The 20209-nt window shown below is 36.4% G+C and overlaps 4 protein-coding genes across 5 annotated transcripts; 2 read left to right on the top strand and 2 right to left on the bottom strand.

Annotated features, from left to right (window-relative positions):
* Positions 1 to 501: 501 nt before the first annotated feature.
* On the bottom strand, positions 502 to 2937 carry LOC104098591 (U-box domain-containing protein 8). The gene is made up of 2 exons (XM_070195643.1): positions 1629 to 2937; positions 502 to 740 (listed from the first exon to the last, which is right to left on the bottom strand). Exon 1 carries the CDS (start codon positions 2817 to 2819, stop codon positions 1701 to 1703), a length of 1119 nt encoding a protein of 372 aa, XP_070051744.1. The 5' UTR covers positions 2820 to 2937; the 3' UTR covers positions 502 to 740; positions 1629 to 1700.
* Positions 2938 to 7429: 4492 nt separating this feature from the next.
* On the bottom strand, positions 7430 to 19846 carry LOC104115199 (thioredoxin-like fold domain-containing protein MRL7, chloroplastic). 2 transcript variants are annotated; one of them, XM_070195641.1, is made up of 6 exons: positions 19693 to 19846; positions 18146 to 18960; positions 17960 to 18044; positions 17765 to 17876; positions 17526 to 17638; positions 7430 to 7782 (listed from the first exon to the last, which is right to left on the bottom strand). In XM_070195641.1, the coding sequence occupies exons 2-5, from the start codon at positions 18889 to 18891 to the stop codon at positions 17535 to 17537; spliced, it is 1047 nt and encodes a 348-aa protein (XP_070051742.1). In that variant the 5' UTR covers positions 18892 to 18960; positions 19693 to 19846; the 3' UTR covers positions 7430 to 7782; positions 17526 to 17534. The 2 variants fall into 2 exon arrangements, with proteins under 2 accessions (XP_070051742.1, XP_009624075.1); XM_009625780.4 differs by lacking the exon at positions 7430 to 7782 and adding an exon at positions 12114 to 12406.
* On the top strand, positions 12402 to 16572 carry LOC117281183 (uncharacterized). Its single transcript, XM_070195642.1, has one exon. The coding sequence runs from the start codon at positions 12862 to 12864 to the stop codon at positions 13750 to 13752; it is 891 nt and encodes a 296-aa protein (XP_070051743.1). The 5' UTR covers positions 12402 to 12861; the 3' UTR covers positions 13753 to 16572.
* Positions 14001 to 15394, top strand: LOC104115201 (uncharacterized). The gene is made up of 2 exons (XM_009625782.1): positions 14001 to 14649; positions 14763 to 15394. Exons 1-2 carry the CDS (start codon positions 14001 to 14003, stop codon positions 15392 to 15394), a joined length of 1281 nt encoding a protein of 426 aa, XP_009624077.1.
* Positions 19847 to 20209: the final 363 nt, after the last annotated feature.

Here is a 20209-nt window from a genome sequence, read left to right as displayed (position 1 = left end):
AGTCATGTAACTTTAGTTTATTTTTTTTAAGCATTATTAAGGGGGACCAAGCAATCAAAACTTTCAAGCAAGCAAACAATTCTCTGTACTGGTGTCTCTCCCCCCCGACACCGTCTTGTTTTCTGTAATAGCTTTCATTCAATGCAATCAAGCTTTCTTTCATTCTCAATTCTCTTTTCTGCTCTCTTTCAATTGCTCATGACATTGGTTTTCCCGTACGGCACTGACAATCTAGTCTAGCGTACGGAGGGGACCTCAGTTGGCGGACAGCAACCGTACTGACATCGGTTGCCTAGCCTTACGTCGCCCTTCCAAGGAACTTCAGGAAGGCGCCGCGTAACAGTAAGTATGAACAAATTCAGACTGTGAAACTGCGAATGGCTCATTAAATCAGTTATAGTTTGTTTGATGGTATCTACTACTCGGATAACCGTAGTAATTCTAGAGCTAATACGTGCAACAAACCCCGACTTCTGGAAGGGATGCATTTATTAGATAAAAGGTCGACGCGGGCTCTGCCCGTTGCTGCGATGATTCATGATAACTCGACGGATCGCACGGCCATCGTGCCGGCGACGCATCATTCAAAATGATTCCTTTAAACAATTTGGAGGCTACGAGAAAAAAAGATGACATCAAATGCAATAATGAAAAATGATACAGAGGGAGTAGAGGTGAGACGTATCTTAATATGTTGCGCGGAAATCCCAAAATCAAGTTCACTAGAAGATGGATCGACCCTATCCAAGAAAAAAGGAATGAATAGATTTGAGTTATAAAGCAAATAAAGGAAGAAGTGAAAGAAAATAGTACTCATTCCGTCACAATCTAAATTTATGCGACACTCTTTTTAAATTAAAAAAATATTATCTTTCCTTATCTAAAAAGGATTTATCTTTAAAAAATTTATTTTACCCTTGATGAATTGATTTACTGCCTTATAAATATCTATGATTTATTTTAGACCAAAATATTCAAAAATCTTTCTTTTCTTTCTTAAATTAAGTGCAGAGTCAAGCATACCACATAACTGGGAAGGAGGGAGTAAAAAACAAGAGAAGAACCTCAAATCAAAAATAACAGTAAATCTTTAGCAAGTGTACCAATGTGCACATACTGTTGCAGATAAAAATAGCCAGAGCAAATCTTTCCTTTATTCACCACCCTTCCAAAATTATGCTTAATTAGTCTTTACCAGCACCACATAATATCTAGGACACTATTGCATTACTCCACTATACACTATTGTATTATTAGGACACTATTGTATTATAGTATACTGCTATGAGCAGCTATATAGTAATATAGATTCTCATTGATCATCCTACTACCGAGGATACTGACTGTAGCAACAACTGAATTTATTTTTAGTAGAATATAGTAAACCTTTAGCCGGAAGAATGGATTTTTAATTCTACATTAACAGAAGTGAAGAAAATATGAGAGAGACAGAGAGCAAGACAATGAGAGACCCATTGATTTTATTTTCCTTCTTTATTTGAAAATATAAGATCCAAGAGAGAAAAGAGAGAGAGATACACATTTTTTGGCCCTAAAATTCTAATCTTTTTGTACAAAGAAACACTATTCGACAACAAAAATTAATTCTGAGACAACCCAAAACTCACCTTTACCCTCCCCTCCAAAGCTTAGTTCCATAATTCATCAAAATCAACACTTTCAAAATTCACATCTTTTAATCAAAGACTTAATCTTTTGCCTTGCAAGACCTTAATCAAGCTATTAGCATGCCTTCTGACCTTCTCATTATCATCTTCCAATAACCCAACACAAATCTCAAAAAACCCTTCTCTTACAGCCACCACACACATTCTTTCACTGTAACTACACAACAAATTTACAGTCAACAAAGCGTACTGCACAGCTCTTGAAGATCCATTTTTCAAGATTTTAATCAACACGTCAATTAACCCACCAAATTTCATCATCTCTTGACGACCCTCTTTACACCTTGCTAATAAGCCCAATACCTCAACAGCTCTCTCAAGTCCCGAATTAGCATTCTGAATCAGTATTGGAACGGCCCGGTTCTCCACAACCCGAACCCGATTATCTGGAAAGGAACATAACGTATACAGAGCCGTAGCAGCTTCTTTTCTCTCTCTAACATTACCACCCCAAAGAAGTGAAATTAATCCAAGAATCGCATCTGGGTACGCCCCAATTGTCGCTTTATTCACTTCCACCACCGCTAAACTCGTCAGAACCGTGGCGGCCACCGCCCTGGAGTCGCCAGCGCCGCCCCGTAACGCTGCCACTACTTTCCCCACCACCCCTTCAGCCACCAACCCCACTTTGTTATCATCATCCAGGCTCAAATTCAACAGTAAATGAAGCGCCTTTTCTTGTAACCCACCGGCCGAGTCATCATCCGAGTTGACACAGTTAAGAACAGCAGAAACGGCACCTGACTCAATGAGTTTTCGACGAATCGCAGAGTCACGCTTGGAGAGTTTACTGAGTTGGTCGAGCGTGTTGAGCTTAGAATCTAAAGGGGAAGAAGAGGAAGCTATGAGGGTTTGAATAAGGGATTGTGGGTCAGGGTAAGAGAGTGGTTTCGGGAAAGAGACGAGGGTATAATTGGAAATGAGACTGCGGAGGGCGTGATTAGGGATGAGAAAAACCGGGTCGGAAATTGGGAGTTTGGTGATCGGGCAAGTACGGTGACCGGAGTCAAGCCAACGTTGGATTGAGGAACGGTCGAAGGTGTGACCCGAAGAGAGAATAACCGGGTCGGACATAATCTCGAGCGAAATCGGGCACCGAAAGTCGTCGGGAAACTGGTTTGGAGTTGCCATTTTCTATTTTTGTTTTGTTTATTTTTCTCTGGGGACTGGGGTTTCTGTTTTATCTCTCTAGGTTCTCTCTTTCTCTTTCTATATACGTGTATCTATCTATAGATATAGAAGGTGTGTGTGTTTGGGTTGGGAGGAGGGGAGGGGGGAGGGGTTTATGAGGTTTAGGTCTAAGGAAAGGGGTTACACTTGTGAGGTGCAAATATGAGGTAGAGGAGCTCAGCTTGTGACACTGTGCATCTGTATGTGAAATGACTTTTCCCCCCTTTTTGGAAATGAATTTTCTTTCATTTGTTGCTCCTTTTTGCTTTTCTAACTAATAATGGTGTTTGTTTCAAAATTTGCACTGAGTTTTGGTCAAAACTGTTCGGTTACTTCATAAAATAAATAAACACCTTCTTTTTTTTTTATACATAAATTGGCTTCATTAATATCTTAAATGATTTTTTTTTCAATTATATTGAATGATTGATTGCATAGAAAAGATTAGGGGTGTTCAAAACCGAACCGAAACCGAAGCTTAATGGCTTATTGGTATCGGGTTAACGGCTTAACGGACGGGGAACGGATTGAATTTTTTTTATTAACGGCTTATCGGTTTGGTGGCGGATTATTCAATTTTCTTAACGGATAATCCGTTAACCCGTTAAGAAAGTATATATATATATATATATATATATTAAATATCAAAAACCCTTCCATTTCTTCCATATATATATATATAAAATTCATTTTTATCCATATATATATATATATATATATCAAAAACCCTTCCACTTCTTCCAGTACTCCATCTCTAAGTTCTAACGCCTTATTCCTAAATAATCAGAACCTTTACGTACTATGCATCAGAAGATCCCAGGCTTGGCTTAGCTTAGCTTATTCTCCCACCCTACAACAAGATTTTTTAAGCTGTTGTCTATGGTTCACCTCTGCTTTTGCCTTTTTAAAACTAATGCCTGCTGTCTATGTTTAATAGAAGAACAATAGTGTTGTGCCACAACTTTTTTCACTCTACAATACATGACACACTACATCATTCTTATGTAGGCGTTAACAGACATGTATGTATGGATTCGATGTGTAATTTCCTATTCTGAATTTGTATGCTAGGCGGTCAACAAACAATTAATGAATGCAATATAGATTGAATTAGGCCGATAAACCGCCCAATAACCGCCCGATAAGAGCTAAACCGTTACCAATCCGCCCGATATCTTATCGGGTGGCTAGCGGATTAATACATTTAAAAGCCGATAACCGTTAAGCCAAACCGTTAAGAGTAATTAACCGCTCAATCCGCCCGATAAGCAGCCCTAGAAAAGATACATAACTAGGAGAGGAAACTTAAACAAAAGAATATGAGATTGTTTTACGTAAAAACAAATTAGACTGTAATGTGTTACTAAAGTTGCTTGGTTAGTGTTGTTCGCTTCACTCTTTACTTCCACTTCTTAACTTCGAGTCTTCATCATCTAATTCGATGATTTTTATATCATCAATCCACAAGATTCTTTTCGTAAAAATTAAGTAATCTCCTTTTAGAGTCGTGTTTTCTTATAATAAACTATTAGAGTCGTGTTTTCTTATAGTCTGTTTGGCCAATTTTATTTTTGGGCCAAAAGTATATTTTTTAAAAAAATTAACGTGTTTGGCCAAGCTTTAGAATGAGAAAAAGTGCAAAAGGTGCTTTTAAGTAGAAACAGTAGTTTTTTAGAAGCAAAAAAAGTAGTTTCTCTTCAAAAATACTTTTGTGAGAAACACTTTTGAGCAAAATACACTTAGAAACAGTTTTTAAAAGTTTGTCAAACACTAATTACTACTCAAAAGTACTTTTAAAATTAATTAGTCAAACATAAATTATTTATCTGTTTATCACTAAAAGTATTTTTTAAAAAGTACTTATGAAAAAGATACTTTTTAAAATAATCTTATTTTAGAAGTTTGGCCAACCAGATACGACAAAGATAACTAATATGTCAAGTAAATATTTTAGTCAAACACAAAAACTTAGAATGTGAAGGTGTGAAATGTAATTAGGAAATCCTATCATATAACCTGCTGGAGAATGACAGAGAACTGAGAAGTGTGATTTTGCCGTTTGGAAATAATCAGCTAAATGGTTCAAAAGCATTTGTCTGTCACTTTGCCCCTAAAAAAAAGGGAAATTGAATCTTATCTTTAACACAATTTTCTTAAATCTTTTCCAATAATTAACAATACGAAAACCACAGTTTAATTAAAAGGGGTACTTTTGGAAGTAAAACATAGTACCCACCTTAACGTCCCCAAATTAAAAATATCGCTGTCTGTCGTCACGAGAAAGTCTAACCGTTATGAAAACCATATGCATTTACTGATTTACCCCAGTGGTGCAACTGTTATAAGTCAACTCACATAAAGTATATGCAAAATAAAAAAGAAGAAAATAAACGTACAATTATTATAGTCCAATATCACAAAAACACGTCAATAAAAGTTGATGTTTCTTGACCACGTGAATTTCGTGATCCTGCGGCGAGAAAAGTACTTTTAATCCTCCCGAATTTAAGACAAAATTCTTTGGACGAAATTTTGGTGTAATAGCACACAGGAATTTATGATAATATACTTTTGGACATTAATAGGCTCTTAATTGGTATAAGAAAATTCTATGGAATTGATAAATAAATATTGACAATTAGATAAATATTGAGATTGATAAAGCTGATCAAAATGATTTATAAATATATTTTTAACTTATTTATGTATTTGATAAATAACTCGCGTGCTTATAAGTTTAAAATAAAATCATCTTTAAATCATAATTTGGTCCGTCCCAGGCCCCAACATTATCTCATGTTTTTCTTCTTTTGACAATTTCGCCAGAAGGTTGTTGGGACTGGCTTAAAGATGGCGGTGCAGCTAAGGACAAAATGGCCAAAGGCAGATTAAATCGAATTATGTGGGTTAAGATGAATTTATTATTTTTATTCGAGTTATATATACAACAACAATAATAATAATATATTCAATATAATATTACAAATAGGGTCTAGAGAGAATATTGTATATGTATAAAGGCGGAATCAAGATTTGAACCTTATGGATTCGAGATTATATTCCTTTCAAATTACTGGGTTCTAAATTAATACGTTTTATATATTTAATAAATTTCCTAAGACAAATACATGGTTTGAACAAAAGATATTGAGTTCGCCCGAACCCGTATCCGATACTCTACGTCCGCCCCTATGTATGTAGAGTTACAGACCTTACCCCTACCTGGAGAGGTAAAGAGATTGTTACTCGAATTATGTATAAAAATATATTAAAAAAAGTAATATCATACTTCTCTAATATGATTACACCAAATTATATCAACTAACTCTAAATATTAAATTCACATATACAACAGCGAACAACAACAATCCAGTAAAAATTCACTAATGGAGTATGGGGAGGGTAATGTGTACGCGGACCTTACCCTTACCCCAAAGGAGTAGAGAAGTTATTTCCGAAAGACCCTCGGCTCAAGAATACAAAAGGAAAATTCAGGGGTATGCATACATGAGGTGCTTTGATTCGGTTCTCAATTTTATTGGAATCAAACTAAACCAATTATATCGGTTTGGTCGTTTCGATTTTTGTCAAATTTTTACGGTATTTTTTGTCACATAAATATTATTTTAATTTTACTTTATTAGAGTTATAAATAAAGTTATAATAAGTCAATATATGTTTAATAAGAATTTTAACAAATTGAAAAACATATGATCTATTAAAATATTTTTGTGGGATAGTTTTTTGTAACACGTGATACTTACTTTGTTAGTCTAACATTAATATTTTACTGATGTAAACTTAATCAAATTTTAATAGTTACACACAGGAGTCAATTTAAAACTTAAATAATGATATTCTTTATTTAATTTTAAAATACCGAAAAAATACCATTTCAAATTCGAAAAAGATATAAGAGTTTAATAGATATTAACATGTGAATGTGAACGGAGAATAAAGAGATTAACGCATTTCAATAACAATTAATAAAAAGTAAGGAAACACGTTAGGATCAAACATTATTTAAAATAAATAAAAATAAATACACGTTATAGTTCTATTAAATACTTAAAATTCAACCGATCATGAGATGATCACAAATATTTATTGATTTTTTTAAAATAAATTTTTTATATAGAGTTGTAGAAGTATATATATATAAATTATATATTTATATGCCAATTTGGTTCGATTTTTTCTTACTCGATATCGAATCAAACCAAACTTAATTATTTTTCTAATCTATTTATTAGGGTAAAAGGTTAGTAGGTAGTCGAGTGTGTGTCTTCCCCATACCGGTAGTTAGGGGTGTACAAACCAAACCGGAAAATCGCATCAAACAGAAAAGTCAAACCAAACCGATTAAAAAATCGAATAGGTTTGTTTTGATTTGGTTTGGTATTGAGTAAAAAAACTCGAACCAAACCAACAACAACTGTCACAACCCGAACCTGGGAGGGAGACCGGCACTCGGTGCCTCACCTAACCTAGCGTACCAAATTGCGACTAAGTGACTCTGAACATATAATGTCATAATTTGGCCATAGAACCACTTTGCAAGACAATTTGCGAAGCAAAATATAAAACTGAATGGAAACTAGCGTTGACTAAACATCAATATAAAGTTGGGCCGACAAGGCCGTCATAACTACTACAACTGACATACCACCAAAATATACATACTAGGCCTACAAGCCAACATATTGCACTAACCATCAGGATAGGTCTACAAGCCTCTACTGATGGATATATTGTGATCGGAACAAGGCCCCGACCTACCCATAACATATATACATACATACACACATATAGAAGATGTACACGAAAACCTAGACCTGATAACTCCGAAGGATGTGGAGCTTACCGATCAGGCTGAACTCTGAAAACACCTACTGAGGAGGTCTACCCGTCTGTCTATTTGAACCTGCATGTATGAAATGCAGCGTCCCCAGAAAAGGGACGTCAGTACGAAATAATATACCGAGTATGTAAGGCAATAACATAACTAAAACTGAACTAATAATATAATAACTGGAAGTAACTGGGAGTCAAAGATGATCTGGAGATATACTTACCTGCTGATACTGACTCAACTCCTTCAATATAGTAAGTAAAATAAATGTCCGGCCCTATAAGGCTCGGTACGTGTAACTGCTCGGCCATAGTAAGCTCGCTCATAGGCGCTCGTCCATACTAGGCTCTATATATCGCCCATCCTAGGCTCGCTCATAGGCGCTCGGCCACAGTAGGCTCGGTATATATAACTTACCATCTGATCAGAGGTTGCCCAATAGGGGCCTGCCCATCAATTATAGCTCGATGGTGGTGAAAATACTGTAATACTATATAGATATATAGACCCTCTGCTCACTTGACTGGAAGAAAATAATACTTAACTGAATATAAAGTCCCGATATGGGAGAATACTATAACTTCTGAAACTAGGATAATGTTAATAAATTCATAAATACGAACTTCTCTTTTTGTCTCGTTATCAAACATATGTAGTTACGGGATCATGCCAAAATGAAGGAAGGGCTTAGCCTTAACATATCTTATCACAATCTTTCCAATCCCAAGTTGAACTCCCATCTTCTCACCTTAATCTACAACAACGATAATAATACTATCATTAAGTTATAAAAGGTACAACTATCGCACAACGAGCAATATGCTTATTGTGTATTAAAACGGACAACATCTCCCCTATAATCCTTACTTCCTCCAAATTCAATATAACACCAACAACACCAAAAACAATAATAAAAATATATTTACATTATTTCCCAACCTTATGTATACCACACAATACTACAAAACAGCCCAACACACCCCAATCCCTTCATACACAAAACGACCACCGTAGTAGTGTTAACAACCCGAAAATATTATGATGAACGACCAGACCAACATCCTACATTTATGTGATATTTCTCCACACCCTTCCTCCTTCAAAACTCCACAAAACAATAGTAAATCACGTAGCCCAACAACAACACCAAACAGTCCACAAAACAATCCACAAAACAGTCCGCTATAAGTGAATAACTCGAACTCACGGCTTCCGATCACCATCCTGTGAGTTCTTACTAATATAGAACAACTTACGATGCATCTACAACAGTAAAGAATGGATGAAAGAGAGCAGTAAACTTACCTTATTTGTTGGATAACTCAGCTCCTATTTTGGTTCTTCAAACTCTAGGCTTTACCTCCAATTAGAACTTGAAAGGGAGAGAAAATCAATTGGGGTTTGTGGAAAATATTTGGGAGGATTTTTGCAGAGATTAAGGTCCGATTATTTTGACCTATTATCATCCTAATATATGAAGGGGATAGGCCTTTAAAAAGGCCTCTTTGAACGACCCGAACTGGCCCAGTTTTAGACTACTCGAACTGGCCCAATTTTGGATTTTCGTTTAAGCAAGTAGGTGACAGTCTGCGCAGTCTATCAAAAACGCTCATATCTCTGTACTCCGATATCGTATTGACAAACGGTTTAATGCATTGGAAAATAGACTCATAGATCTTTAATTTGATGGGTGGAACACCCCATAGATAAGTATATTGGGATAAAATTGCAGTTACGTTTGACCCAAAGTTTCAATAAAACTTATGAATGTAACTTGTGATGACTTTCATCGACTTTTGTTCCACCACTCGCTTGACTTCAAAACATAACACACGACTATCATACGAATAACATAACTCATAACATAACCTACTTATCATGTTAAACACACTGGTCTCACCCCAAAAGTACATGCTATAACATTCCCAACTTGTCGGCTTTCGACAAAATATTATTTTCTTCAATTCCTTTAGCTTCTGAACCTTCCAACCCTCTTTGTACTTGTTGTTCATGATCTTCAATATTTGTAACTTCTGAGGTAACATGATTAACTTGCTTTATATATATTCAAAGATGATCTCATTTTTGGGTCCTACATTAGTTTGCTCACGATGCAGTTTTACGTACGAAAATATAGGGTGTAACATTATCCCCCCTGGGAACATTCGTCATCGAATGTTTACTTTTAGAGACTTTGAAATTTTTTTTGACAGAGTTTTCTCCGTACACTAGACTATAACCATCCTGTATGCAGCCAGAATAATCCCACTAGTGGGGTCTGGGGAGGGTAGTGTGTACGCAGACCTTACCTCTACCTTGGGATAGAGAGGCTGTTTACGATAGACCCTCGGCTCCCTCCCTCCAAGAACTCCCCACATTGCTCTTGGGGTGACTCGAACTCACAACCTCTTGGTTGGAAGTGGAGGGTGCTTACCACTAGAGCAACCCACTATTTATATGTCAAACCAAACCGACATATAAATATATAATTTTTATATATACTTTTAAGATTTTGTATAGAATTTTCTTTAAAAATATCTAGAAATATTTAAAATTCTCTTGCGGGATATAATATTTAATAGAATATGAAGTGTTCCATATTTGTTAATCTTAAATAAAGGGTTGTATGATCACTTTCTTATAAGATGTTATTGAAATGCGTCAATCTCTTTGTTCTTCCGTATTCATATCATATGTTAAGATCTATTAAATTCTTATATCTTTTTCGAATGTGAAGTGATTATTGTTATTTAGGAATCATATCGATTTTTATCTTTAATTATTAAATTCGGCTAACCTTGAAAATGTACATCAACGAAAAATGTACATCAACGAAAAATTATTGTCAGGAGACTAAAAAAATAACTATTATGTATTACTAAGAAAATTCTCCTATAAGAATATTTTAATAAATAATATGTTTGTCAATTTTTTATATTTTTACTTATTAAAAAATTTAACAAAGTAAGATAAGAATAATATTTAAGTAACAAACATCCGAAAAACCCGACAAAACCGGACCAATCCAAGCCGATATAGTTGGTTTGATTTGATTTTGATAAAATCGAACCAACTCGGTCCATGTATACCCCTACCGATAGTAGTAGTAGTCAGCATTGTCATCAGTTATTGACGGTCTTGAGGGAAAAATTATCTCTTTTTTGTTGATTGGTAACATAATTACAAATAGTAGATCATGTTATGTTTCTAGACGTAGTCTTTATCAAGTTAGGAAACTGATAATTGGAGTTATGTTGGAATAATGCGCATATGGGACATTAATTCTTTTACTAATATACTTCTTGCTTATCTAAAAAATGCTTTTATTAGACCAACACTTGGGAGTAGTAATGGTCAATTGAATTTCTAAATAGAGACTAATTTCTTTCTGACTTGATAATGCGACTTTATAGGCGTATTTTCCAAATATATAAAAAGGGTAACGGACGCCTTTTACGATGGCTATAGCATAATAAAAGAAAAAAAGACAAGAATGAATGAATGGATGTTGGAAGAAAATTGAAAATTACATAGGTAGGAAAATGGGGCCCTTATAAATTGTAATTGTTCTGTTATGACGAAATTAAGCCTACGTGAAAACCTCTCATAGTTGCCAAGTTCTGGATCGTTGTGCAGTATATTCCTATGATCCCAAATTGATAAATGTTAAAAAATTATTGTTCAATCGCATTGTCTTCTTTGTCCATCATATAATATGTTCTTTGCCAGCTTGCGTATTATCACATTGAGTATCTGCTACACTCCAAAGGACTTTGCCCACCAAAGTCGACGTAGATTAAAAGAAATCACATAATATTTTTTTTTCTCTGAACCCTAATATCTCATAATTTTTACTAATTTCATCTACCGGTAGCCTACACTTTGGGGGCGAGAATCGCATTACACTTTTGGAACTCAAATCCTCTCTTTATAAAATCATATTCACCTGTGAGGTGCTGACATCCAATATTTTACACTACTTTGATTCTGGTTACCTCACTCCTAAGAAAGTAATAAAAAAGTTTTAAGTGGTTATTTAGGTGAAAGTTTGTTTGTTGGGTCCATTCAGCGTTCAGGTTTTGTTAACTGTATTTATTATCTGCAAATGCTCCTAGTTAGGTTTGATGTTGAGTGATATAACATTTCTTAATCAAGGCATATTCCTGATAATGTGATAACCCAAACTTTTGAAAAGAAAGCACTCCAGTATTTCTTCTAACCTAACAGAAAAAGCCCAAGGAACATACTGCCTTCTTTATCTGATCTGCACTTTCTATTTTAGGATGGAATAAAGCAAGGTACCAATATATACTATCCATTCGTATTTCACTGGGTTACTATGAATGGAAGGGTTCCATAACCTAATTTAGTTGTAGCTTGCAGGGTCAAGAAAGAGTAGATACAAGTAGCAGAAGATGACATGAACTTTTGTAATTCGTATAAAGTATTTTATAGACATCTTAGGCTAGTATGACATGTAAACAAGCAAATAAAACTAAAGTAAGATCATGGCAACTGAAACTTCTCTTTCCAACTATCCTCTTCTATATTGTATGGAGCATAGGCTACTTTAAGCTCTGCATAGAATATAACCTTTTTCTTCAACCTTCCACTTGCAAGTTACATCAGCAGCTAGAGGCATCAGGCAGATAATAACATCATGACGTTTCGACCAGTCATTCCTCCAAGGTTCTGTCTGCAATTGTATACTCAGATATTCCAGTGAACAAAACGACCAATTGAAAAAGAAAAGTTTGAAGCTAAAAGAACTTTCTGCTCGATGGCATGTTTCTCTCTGGGCGCATATTAGCAAACCTGCGCCGTCCATGGGGAAGAGAGCACGCAAACCATCTCAGAAAGCACTAATGGCTCAAGCAAGCTTGCAATTGCAAAGCAAGCTTGCAATTGCAAAGCAATGCTCAGCGGGGGAAAAGAGGTAGTGAAGTAAGAGAGAAAGAGGCTACTACTCCTCAAATTAGGGCAAAAATCAGTGAAACAGTGGTGCAACCAAATGAAAATGCTAAGCAAAAACAGGTAGAAGCTCAACAGATCTGGAATGAAGTCGCACAACCACCACGAAGCAGCAGCTATGCGGAATCAGCAAGTAAAGGAAGGAAATCATGGGCGGATGAAGTTGAGGAAGAATTAGCAATGCAAAAACAAAAGAAATCTGTGTGGGAGGACTTCGATTTGTCAAAAATTTCTAATGCAAGATTCAAATTGGAATATGTTGCTCCCAAAACTCATGGTGAGTCTCCAATTGTTGAAATTGAGCTAGATGACATAAGCTCTGAAATTGAATTCTGGAAAAATGCTGATGTATGCTATGTGTTAGGGGCACATCCTCCATTTGCAGTAATACAGGGGTATATTCAGAGACTTTGGGCAAAACATGGTATTAATAAGATATCAATGTTGAAGAATGGAGTCACACTTGTGCGATTTGATTCTGAAATTGGTAAGAATGAGGTCATACAAGGAGGGATTTATCACTTTGATAATAAACCTTTTATAGTGAAGGCATGGAGTCCTGATCTAGAGTTCACCAGGGAGGAGTTGCTTACGGTTCCGATTTGGATAAAATTTCCAGGGTTCGATTTTAAATACTGGAGCCCTAAAGGCTTGAGCAAGATTGGTAGTCTAGTTGGGAAACCATTAATGGTGGACCAAAATACTGAAAGGAAGAATGGTTTGAATTTTGCAAGGCTGCTAGTTGAAGTGGAGATGGACTCAAAACTACCTGAAGTGGTGTTGTTCCGGAATGAAAAGGGACAATTGGTAGAACAAAGAGTTAGCTATGATTGGAAACCAACATTGTGCACACATTGCTCAAAGTATGGTCATTCAGAAAGTATATGTAGGAAGAAACATCCAGTAACGCTAGCAACACAACAAGAACAGAAAGGGAAGCAAACAAACAAAGATGATAAGGTGGATAACCAGCTTGCAGAGATAAGATCAGATAAAAGGATGGACAAAGGTAAAACAAAAACTGTTCAAGGCGAGGAAAGGCACACAAGTACTACTAGTAGTTCCAGTTGAGTAACTCCGATGAAAATTGGTAGGGCTAATCCACTACAGGACAAGACACAGATTGAGAGGTCGAATGCTTATGAAGTTTTGCAAAGGGGAGAGACAGAGAACGTAGAAGGTATGAAGAAGGAGAAGAATGTGGGAGGCCAACCATTGCCCCATTTAGGGGATGGTTAACTTACTTAGTTGGAATATAAGGGGCTTAAATGCCCCTAATAAGCAAAAGGAGATTAAAGAGGGATAGAATAGATCAAGTAATGGGGAAGCTGTTTGGTGGATGGCAGTTCATCTCAAATTTGGACTGCCACTACAATGGAAGGATAGTGGTTCTACGGAGAGATGATTTGTACAAAATCAAACTTATTGCTATGACTGATCAAATAGTTACATGTGAGGCTCTCTATATACCTCACCAGTTGACTTTTGATGTCTCTTTTGTGTATGCCCATAACACAAGAGAAGAAATGAGAGGTTTATGGGACACTATGATGAATCAGAGTAGAAGAAGTATGCAACCTTGGATGATACCGGGAGATTTTAATGCTGTGCTCCATGATGAGGATAGAATTGGAGGGTTTCCTGTTTCCTGGACTGAGGATGTGGATTTCAATAACTGTGTGTTTGATGCTGGCTTGATTGAATTGCCTATGCTAGGCAATAGGTATTCCTGGAATGATAAAGGTGTTGATCAGAGAATCTTCTCCAAAATAGATTGGGTTTTTATAAATGATATGTGGCTGGACAATATGCCTACCTGTAGAGCCATTCTTTTGCCGGAAGGCATAAGTGACCACTGCTCTATAAAAGTCTCACTAGCAGAAGAGAATCCTAGGAGGAAAAGATCCTTCCAATACTGCAACACATGGTCACACCACCCTCAGTTTGTGGAGCTAGTAAGAGAGGGGTGTAATACATCATTTGAAGGGTGTAAAATGTTCAAAGTGGTGAAAGAATTGAAATCCTTAAAGAAGAAACTCAGCTGCTTAATTCAGACTGCTTTAGCAATATTGTAAATGAAGCTAATGAGGATAGGAAGATACTGAAGGAGGCTCAACAACAATTGCAGAGAGATCCTACTAACAGGGCTCTACAACAGTATGAACTCGGAATATATCATAGGTTCAGGAAATCCTCATACTTAGCAGAAATATATCTACAACAGAGAAGCAAAGCCGTATGGATAAAGTTGGGTGATGACAATACACAGTACTTCTACTCTGTGATCAAACATAGGAAATTGAAGCACTCCATTACTCAGCTAAAGGATAGAGCAGGAGGATGGCAGAATAAGCCTGACGACATTGCTAGAATATTTGTCGAGTATTATGAAGATCTATTGGGGAGGAGAGATGATTCAAAAACACGAGTAAACAATAGAGTACTACAGGAAGGAACAACACTTACTATTGATCAACATATGGAGTTGTTGCAACCTTATACTGATAAGGATGTGAAAAAGGCTTTATTTAATATTGACAGGAATAAAAGTCCCGGGCCTGATGGATATGGTAGTGGATTCTTTCGAGATGCGTGGAACATTATTGGAATAGAAGTCACAGAAGCAGTACTTGAATTTTTTCAGAATGGCCAACTTTTGAAGCAGATTAATAGTACAAATATAGCCCTTATTCCCAAGATAGAGGTTCCTTAATGTGCAAGCCATTTTCGACCAATTTCTTGTTGCAATGTAATCTATAAGTGTATTTCTAAAGTGATCTGCATCAGACTCAAGAAGGCAATTAAGTACTTGGTAGCAGAGAATCAATCAGCTTTTGTTGAAGGCAGATCAATGATGCACAATGTCTTGATATGTCACGATTTATTAAGACATTACAATAGGAAAACTTCACCAAGGTGCTTGCTGAAGATTGATCTCCGAAAGGCATATGACATGGTTAATTGGGAGTTTCTTAATGAAGCTTTGGAGGGATTTGGATTTCCAAGAAAGTTCAGATACTTAATCATGACATGTGTTTCATCTACAAGTTCTCTGTTAAAATAAATGGAGAAAGCCATGGTTTTTTTTGAAGGAATGAGAGGTCTGCGACAAGGAGATCCTATGTCTCCTCTTTTGTTTGTTCTTGTGATGGAATATCTCTCAAGGATATTGAAGATAGCAAGCAGATTACCTGATTTTGGATATCATCCTATGTGCAAGCCAACCAAACTTACACATATTAGTTTTGCAGATGATCTGATGCTTTTCTGCAAAGGTAATGTGAGTTCAGTAAATCGCCTCATGGAGGCACTAAATCATTTTAGTGCCACTACTGGATTGATTGCAAATATGGATAAATCCAGCATCTTCTTGGCTGGAATAGATGATAACACTAAGGAGCAGCTACTTCAAAGAACAGGATTTGTATTGGGTGCTTTGCCTATGAAATACTTGGGGCTGCCACTCTCATCCAAGAAATGGAATAAAATGGATTGTCATCAACTAGTGGAGAAGATTACACACATGAGTTAAAGTCACCTATTCCAGACAACTATCCTATACTGGGAGACTTCAGGTGATAGAAGCAGTGCTATTTTCCATACAAAGTTTTTGGAGTTCAGTGTTCATTCTACCTCAAAGTGTACTGAAGGAGGTGGATAAGATCTGTAGGGAATACTTATGGGGAGGATCAGTTGACAAGAAAAAAAGGGTGGCTTTGTTATCGTGGGAAAAGATCTGCCAACCTAAGAAATTGGGAGGTTTAAATATCAAGGGGTGCAAGGAATGGAACATTGCATCTGTAGGCAAACTAATCTGGCAATTGCAAGTAAATAAGGAATCGTTATGGGTCAAATGGGTATATAGCATTTATATGAAGACAGAAACTAATTTCTGGGAACATAAACCACCGATGGATTGTAATTGGTATTGGAAGAAACTCAACTCCCTAAAAGAAAGAATGCAGGAATGGTATGTACAAGGAAGATATGTGCTTACAGTTAACGGTGAGTATTCGATTACAAGGAGCTATTTGGATATAATTGGCAGTCACTCTAGGATGAGAATAGCTGAACTTGTATGGACTGCTATGGCACAACCAAGGCATAGATTCATAATGTGGTTAGCAATTCATGGAAGGTTGCTTACTAGGGAGAGACTGCTTAAGTTGCAGATACCAGTCGAAAATATGTACTGCTGTCTCTGTGATGCACAGGTGATGGAAACAAATACGCATTTGTTTGGTGAATGTGATTGGTTTCAGAATGTCAAACAAGAGTTGGTGCAATGGACAGGAATACAGGTTCGGGCATGTGATTTTAAGCAAGTTTTAGAAAGTTTCAAACGGAAGCAATGGCCGCGACTCAAAAAAGAGCTGATGACAGCAATATGGGGGGCTCTACTACACCACACTTGGAAAGCTAGGAATTGGAAATTGTTCAAAGGAATAAATGTACATAGATCAGAGATAGTGTCACAGATTAAAAAGGATGTAGTGGTTAGACTAGAATCATATAGAACATCTCGTAGAGCTAGGAGATGTAGAGGATTAGTATATAAGCTTCTGCGTAACTAGCGTTCTGGTTGTTTTTTTTGTTGGAGGCCTAAATTCTGCTATGTGGAATTAGGTGCTCTTTATTTGTAATTGATTTGGTTTGTCAATGGTAATTCACAATGGTTACCAAAAAAAAAAAAAAACAATTGATCCCAGTTACACGGGGATCCAATTCTCCTGCCTCTTTGACTATCCTTCTGCCAACTTAATCTGAGTTGCGCATAGAAGAATGTTTAAATAACATTGATCTATTAAATTATAATGAAAGTCTAAACAAGTTAGTAGGAGTACCTCTGCTGACTACTTCCGCTGAGATAAAGCTGCATCATTAATGCAGGAAGGTTTTTTTGCATTGTAGTAAAAATATGCTATCATTTGAACCAGGTCATCAGCCATTCGAATGTCTGCACAGATTTACCCAAAGTGTCAAAGAAAGCAATCTTTCCACGGAACAATGACGCATGGTGAAATTTCAGCTGAAAAGATTACAATTACTATATCAAACTAGCGAGGGAATATATAAGAAGTACCTGTTTCCCTGTAGAGTATCCTATTTCCTCGTAAGAACAATATTTGCGGACATTCTTTAACTTTAAGAGCATAGGCTAGATCCCTCTCAATATTTATGTCAATCTTCACAGTCTACACCAAGTAATTAGGAGGATGGTAAGTTAAGAGTGTTCACTAATGGACAATGTCAGGATAAGTGATTATGTTTCACAAACCCGAGGAGGCAAGCGCTCTTTGTTACTCCAGTACACCTTGGCTGCTTTCTCTAGCTCCTTAAGAGCTTTCCAATTGTCACTAGCCCTGTGCCATTATGAAAACGTTTCAAAGAACACAGAAGATTTGCATATTGCCAATTGTATCTCTAAGAACTACAACTAGTAAATAAAACAAGATTCACTTGCCGATTGTATCTCTCGAAAACAAGAACAATGAGGGGGCTGGGATGAAAAGCAAAGCTCTCCCACTCTAGGCAATTGATTTCCTTCACCCAACAATCATCAATCTCCCCCTCCCAATCGATCTCAACTCCATTTTCTCCTACTACATTTTTTATTGGATGCTTGTCAAAATACTCTGATGCTCTTATTCCCCATCCAACATCTGCATCTAGAGGCCAATCTGGATCCTCCTCCTCAACGATCATTTTCTTTTCTTTCATATCCCTGCTACTATCATCTTCATCTTCACTACTTTGATCAGAATCAGTGTCATCATCAACCCTATCTTTGAGGATATTCTCGGTATCTTTTATTATTTCAGAGTTCTGCTCCCGGATAGAAGCAAATGTCTTTTCTAATGAATCACGAACAAAATCCTCAACTGCAGCTGCTTCGCTCCTGCGGCCACGTCTTGGCTTTTTAGGGATTGTTGCAGGGAAGATCTCGACGGGATCTTTGTCTTCATTAAGAGAAACTTTGCTTTCGCTGGACCTTGTAGCTTTCCTAGGCCTTGAACCAGAGTTATGCTTAGGATCAGGCACATGTTCCTCTTTGGACTTTCTTGAAGTGGCAAAGCAAGTCAGACGTTTCAAAGGAGACGGTAATAGGTAGTTAGCAGAAGAGCAAGAACTACCCTGTTGCCCCGCTTTGGGAACAGAGAATGATGAAAGTGCACAAAAGTTGAGACTCAATGCAGAATGGATGACCATTTTCTCTCACTTAAATACTCTGCTGGGAGGATTAAAAACTCTATGAAGGATAACTCCTAAATAAGAAACCTGTTGATAACACCAATCAAAATTAAGAACACAAATTTATTAAACTCTTTTAGTGTACAAAACACAATATTGAAAACATTTAAGACTAAAGACTCGAACATCCACAACATAGTATTATGCACATACTAATTAAAAGATAGATGGAAAAAGAAGAAAGGAGACTAGCATTACATTCAAAGTTAATATTGGCAACTATTGTGCTATAGCTACATTCGGGGAAGCTAGTAAAACAAGGTGTAGAAGTCATAGTATTGATGTTGAGTATAGTACTAACTCTTTTGAAGTTTCAATCTCTTTATTCATAGAAGAAATTAAGAGCATGATCATCAAAACGCTATAAACAGAAAAGGGAAAGGGAATGACCGGGAGAAGGGCTGAATGAACCTTTAAGAACATTTATTACCTGAACCAGTGGTGTACCTGTACGCGTACGCGTAGAGATTGAAAGTCTAACAAGCAAAGAATACGCGTACGCGAGAGATTGATAGTCTAACAAGCAAAGAATCAAACATGTGGTGTGCACAATTCATCAGACTATTCTCGAAATTGCATTGTAATCCAGAGTACTTTAATTAAGTATATAACTTCATGACGACAACAATGGCAAGAACCAGCAGCAATTAGAGCTTAATCAATCAGAGAACCAAAGTTTGTAATAGTATATACCAAGCACCTTGTTACAATATTACCTACCAAAATACTGCTAAAAGTCTAGAAAGACAAAGGGACTACCTGAGAAAGAATAATCTTAATCTGAGGATTCTATTGTCCAGTTCCTACTTGCTTTAATCTTATAAGAAATAAGTTTAGTCACTTCATCGAAATAGCACCGTATGAGTTCGAGAAGAGGGGAGAGCAAAGGAAGAAGAAGAACCACTATCGACTTGCTCTCTTTGAAAGAAAAAAAAGGAGCTATTCAGGAGAGAATATGACAAACTAGCCCCTTATCTTTGGGTAGATTCAAATTGGTCATCTAAATTTGATAAAAGTGATCACTTTTGGTCCCAATTAAATATTGCTCCCTCCGGTCCACAATATGTGATCATTTTACCTTTGGCACACCCATTAAGGAAATACGAACTCCTAGAGAAAAAAGATGCATTCACTAAACTAACCTTAATTAATTGTTACTTAGACACGTTGGAATATGTAAATAAGGACAAATTTTAGAAAAATAAAATTAATTCCTTCTTGATTATGTAAATAGACACTTATGGTCACTTATTGGAGTAACAATTTTTAGCATATC

Source organism: Nicotiana tomentosiformis, chromosome 2 (assembly GCF_000390325.3).
Source record: "Nicotiana tomentosiformis chromosome 2, ASM39032v3, whole genome shotgun sequence".
Taxonomy (NCBI): domain Eukaryota; kingdom Viridiplantae; phylum Streptophyta; class Magnoliopsida; order Solanales; family Solanaceae; genus Nicotiana; species Nicotiana tomentosiformis.
This window is presented reverse-complemented; position numbering and strand designations above follow the sequence as displayed.

Bases quoted from the DNA above. Each gene is read 5' to 3' on its own strand.
- LOC104098591 (XM_070195643.1), bottom strand. From the start codon at position 2,819: ATGGCAACTCCAAACCAGTTTCCCGACGACTTTCGGTGCCCGATTTCG.
- LOC117281183 (XM_070195642.1), top strand. From the start codon at position 12,862: ATGCAAAAACAAAAGAAATCTGTGTGGGAGGACTTCGATTTGTCAAAA.
- LOC104115201 (XM_009625782.1), top strand. From the start codon at position 14,001: ATGGGGAAGCTGTTTGGTGGATGGCAGTTCATCTCAAATTTGGACTGC. The intron at 14,650-14,762 runs GTAATACATCAT...TTGTAAATGAAG, and splicing joins GGAGCTAGTAAGAGAGGGGT to CTAATGAGGATAGGAAGATA.
- LOC104115199 (XM_070195641.1), bottom strand. From the start codon at position 18,891: ATGGTCATCCATTCTGCATTGAGTCTCAACTTTTGTGCACTTTCATCA. The intron at 18,045-18,145 runs GCAAGTGAATCT...ATAATGGCACAG, and splicing joins GTTTTCGAGAGATACAATCG to GGCTAGTGACAATTGGAAAG. The intron at 17,639-17,764 runs GTACTTCTTATA...AAATCTGTGCAG, and splicing joins GATACTCTACAGGGAAACAG to ACATTCGAATGGCTGATGAC.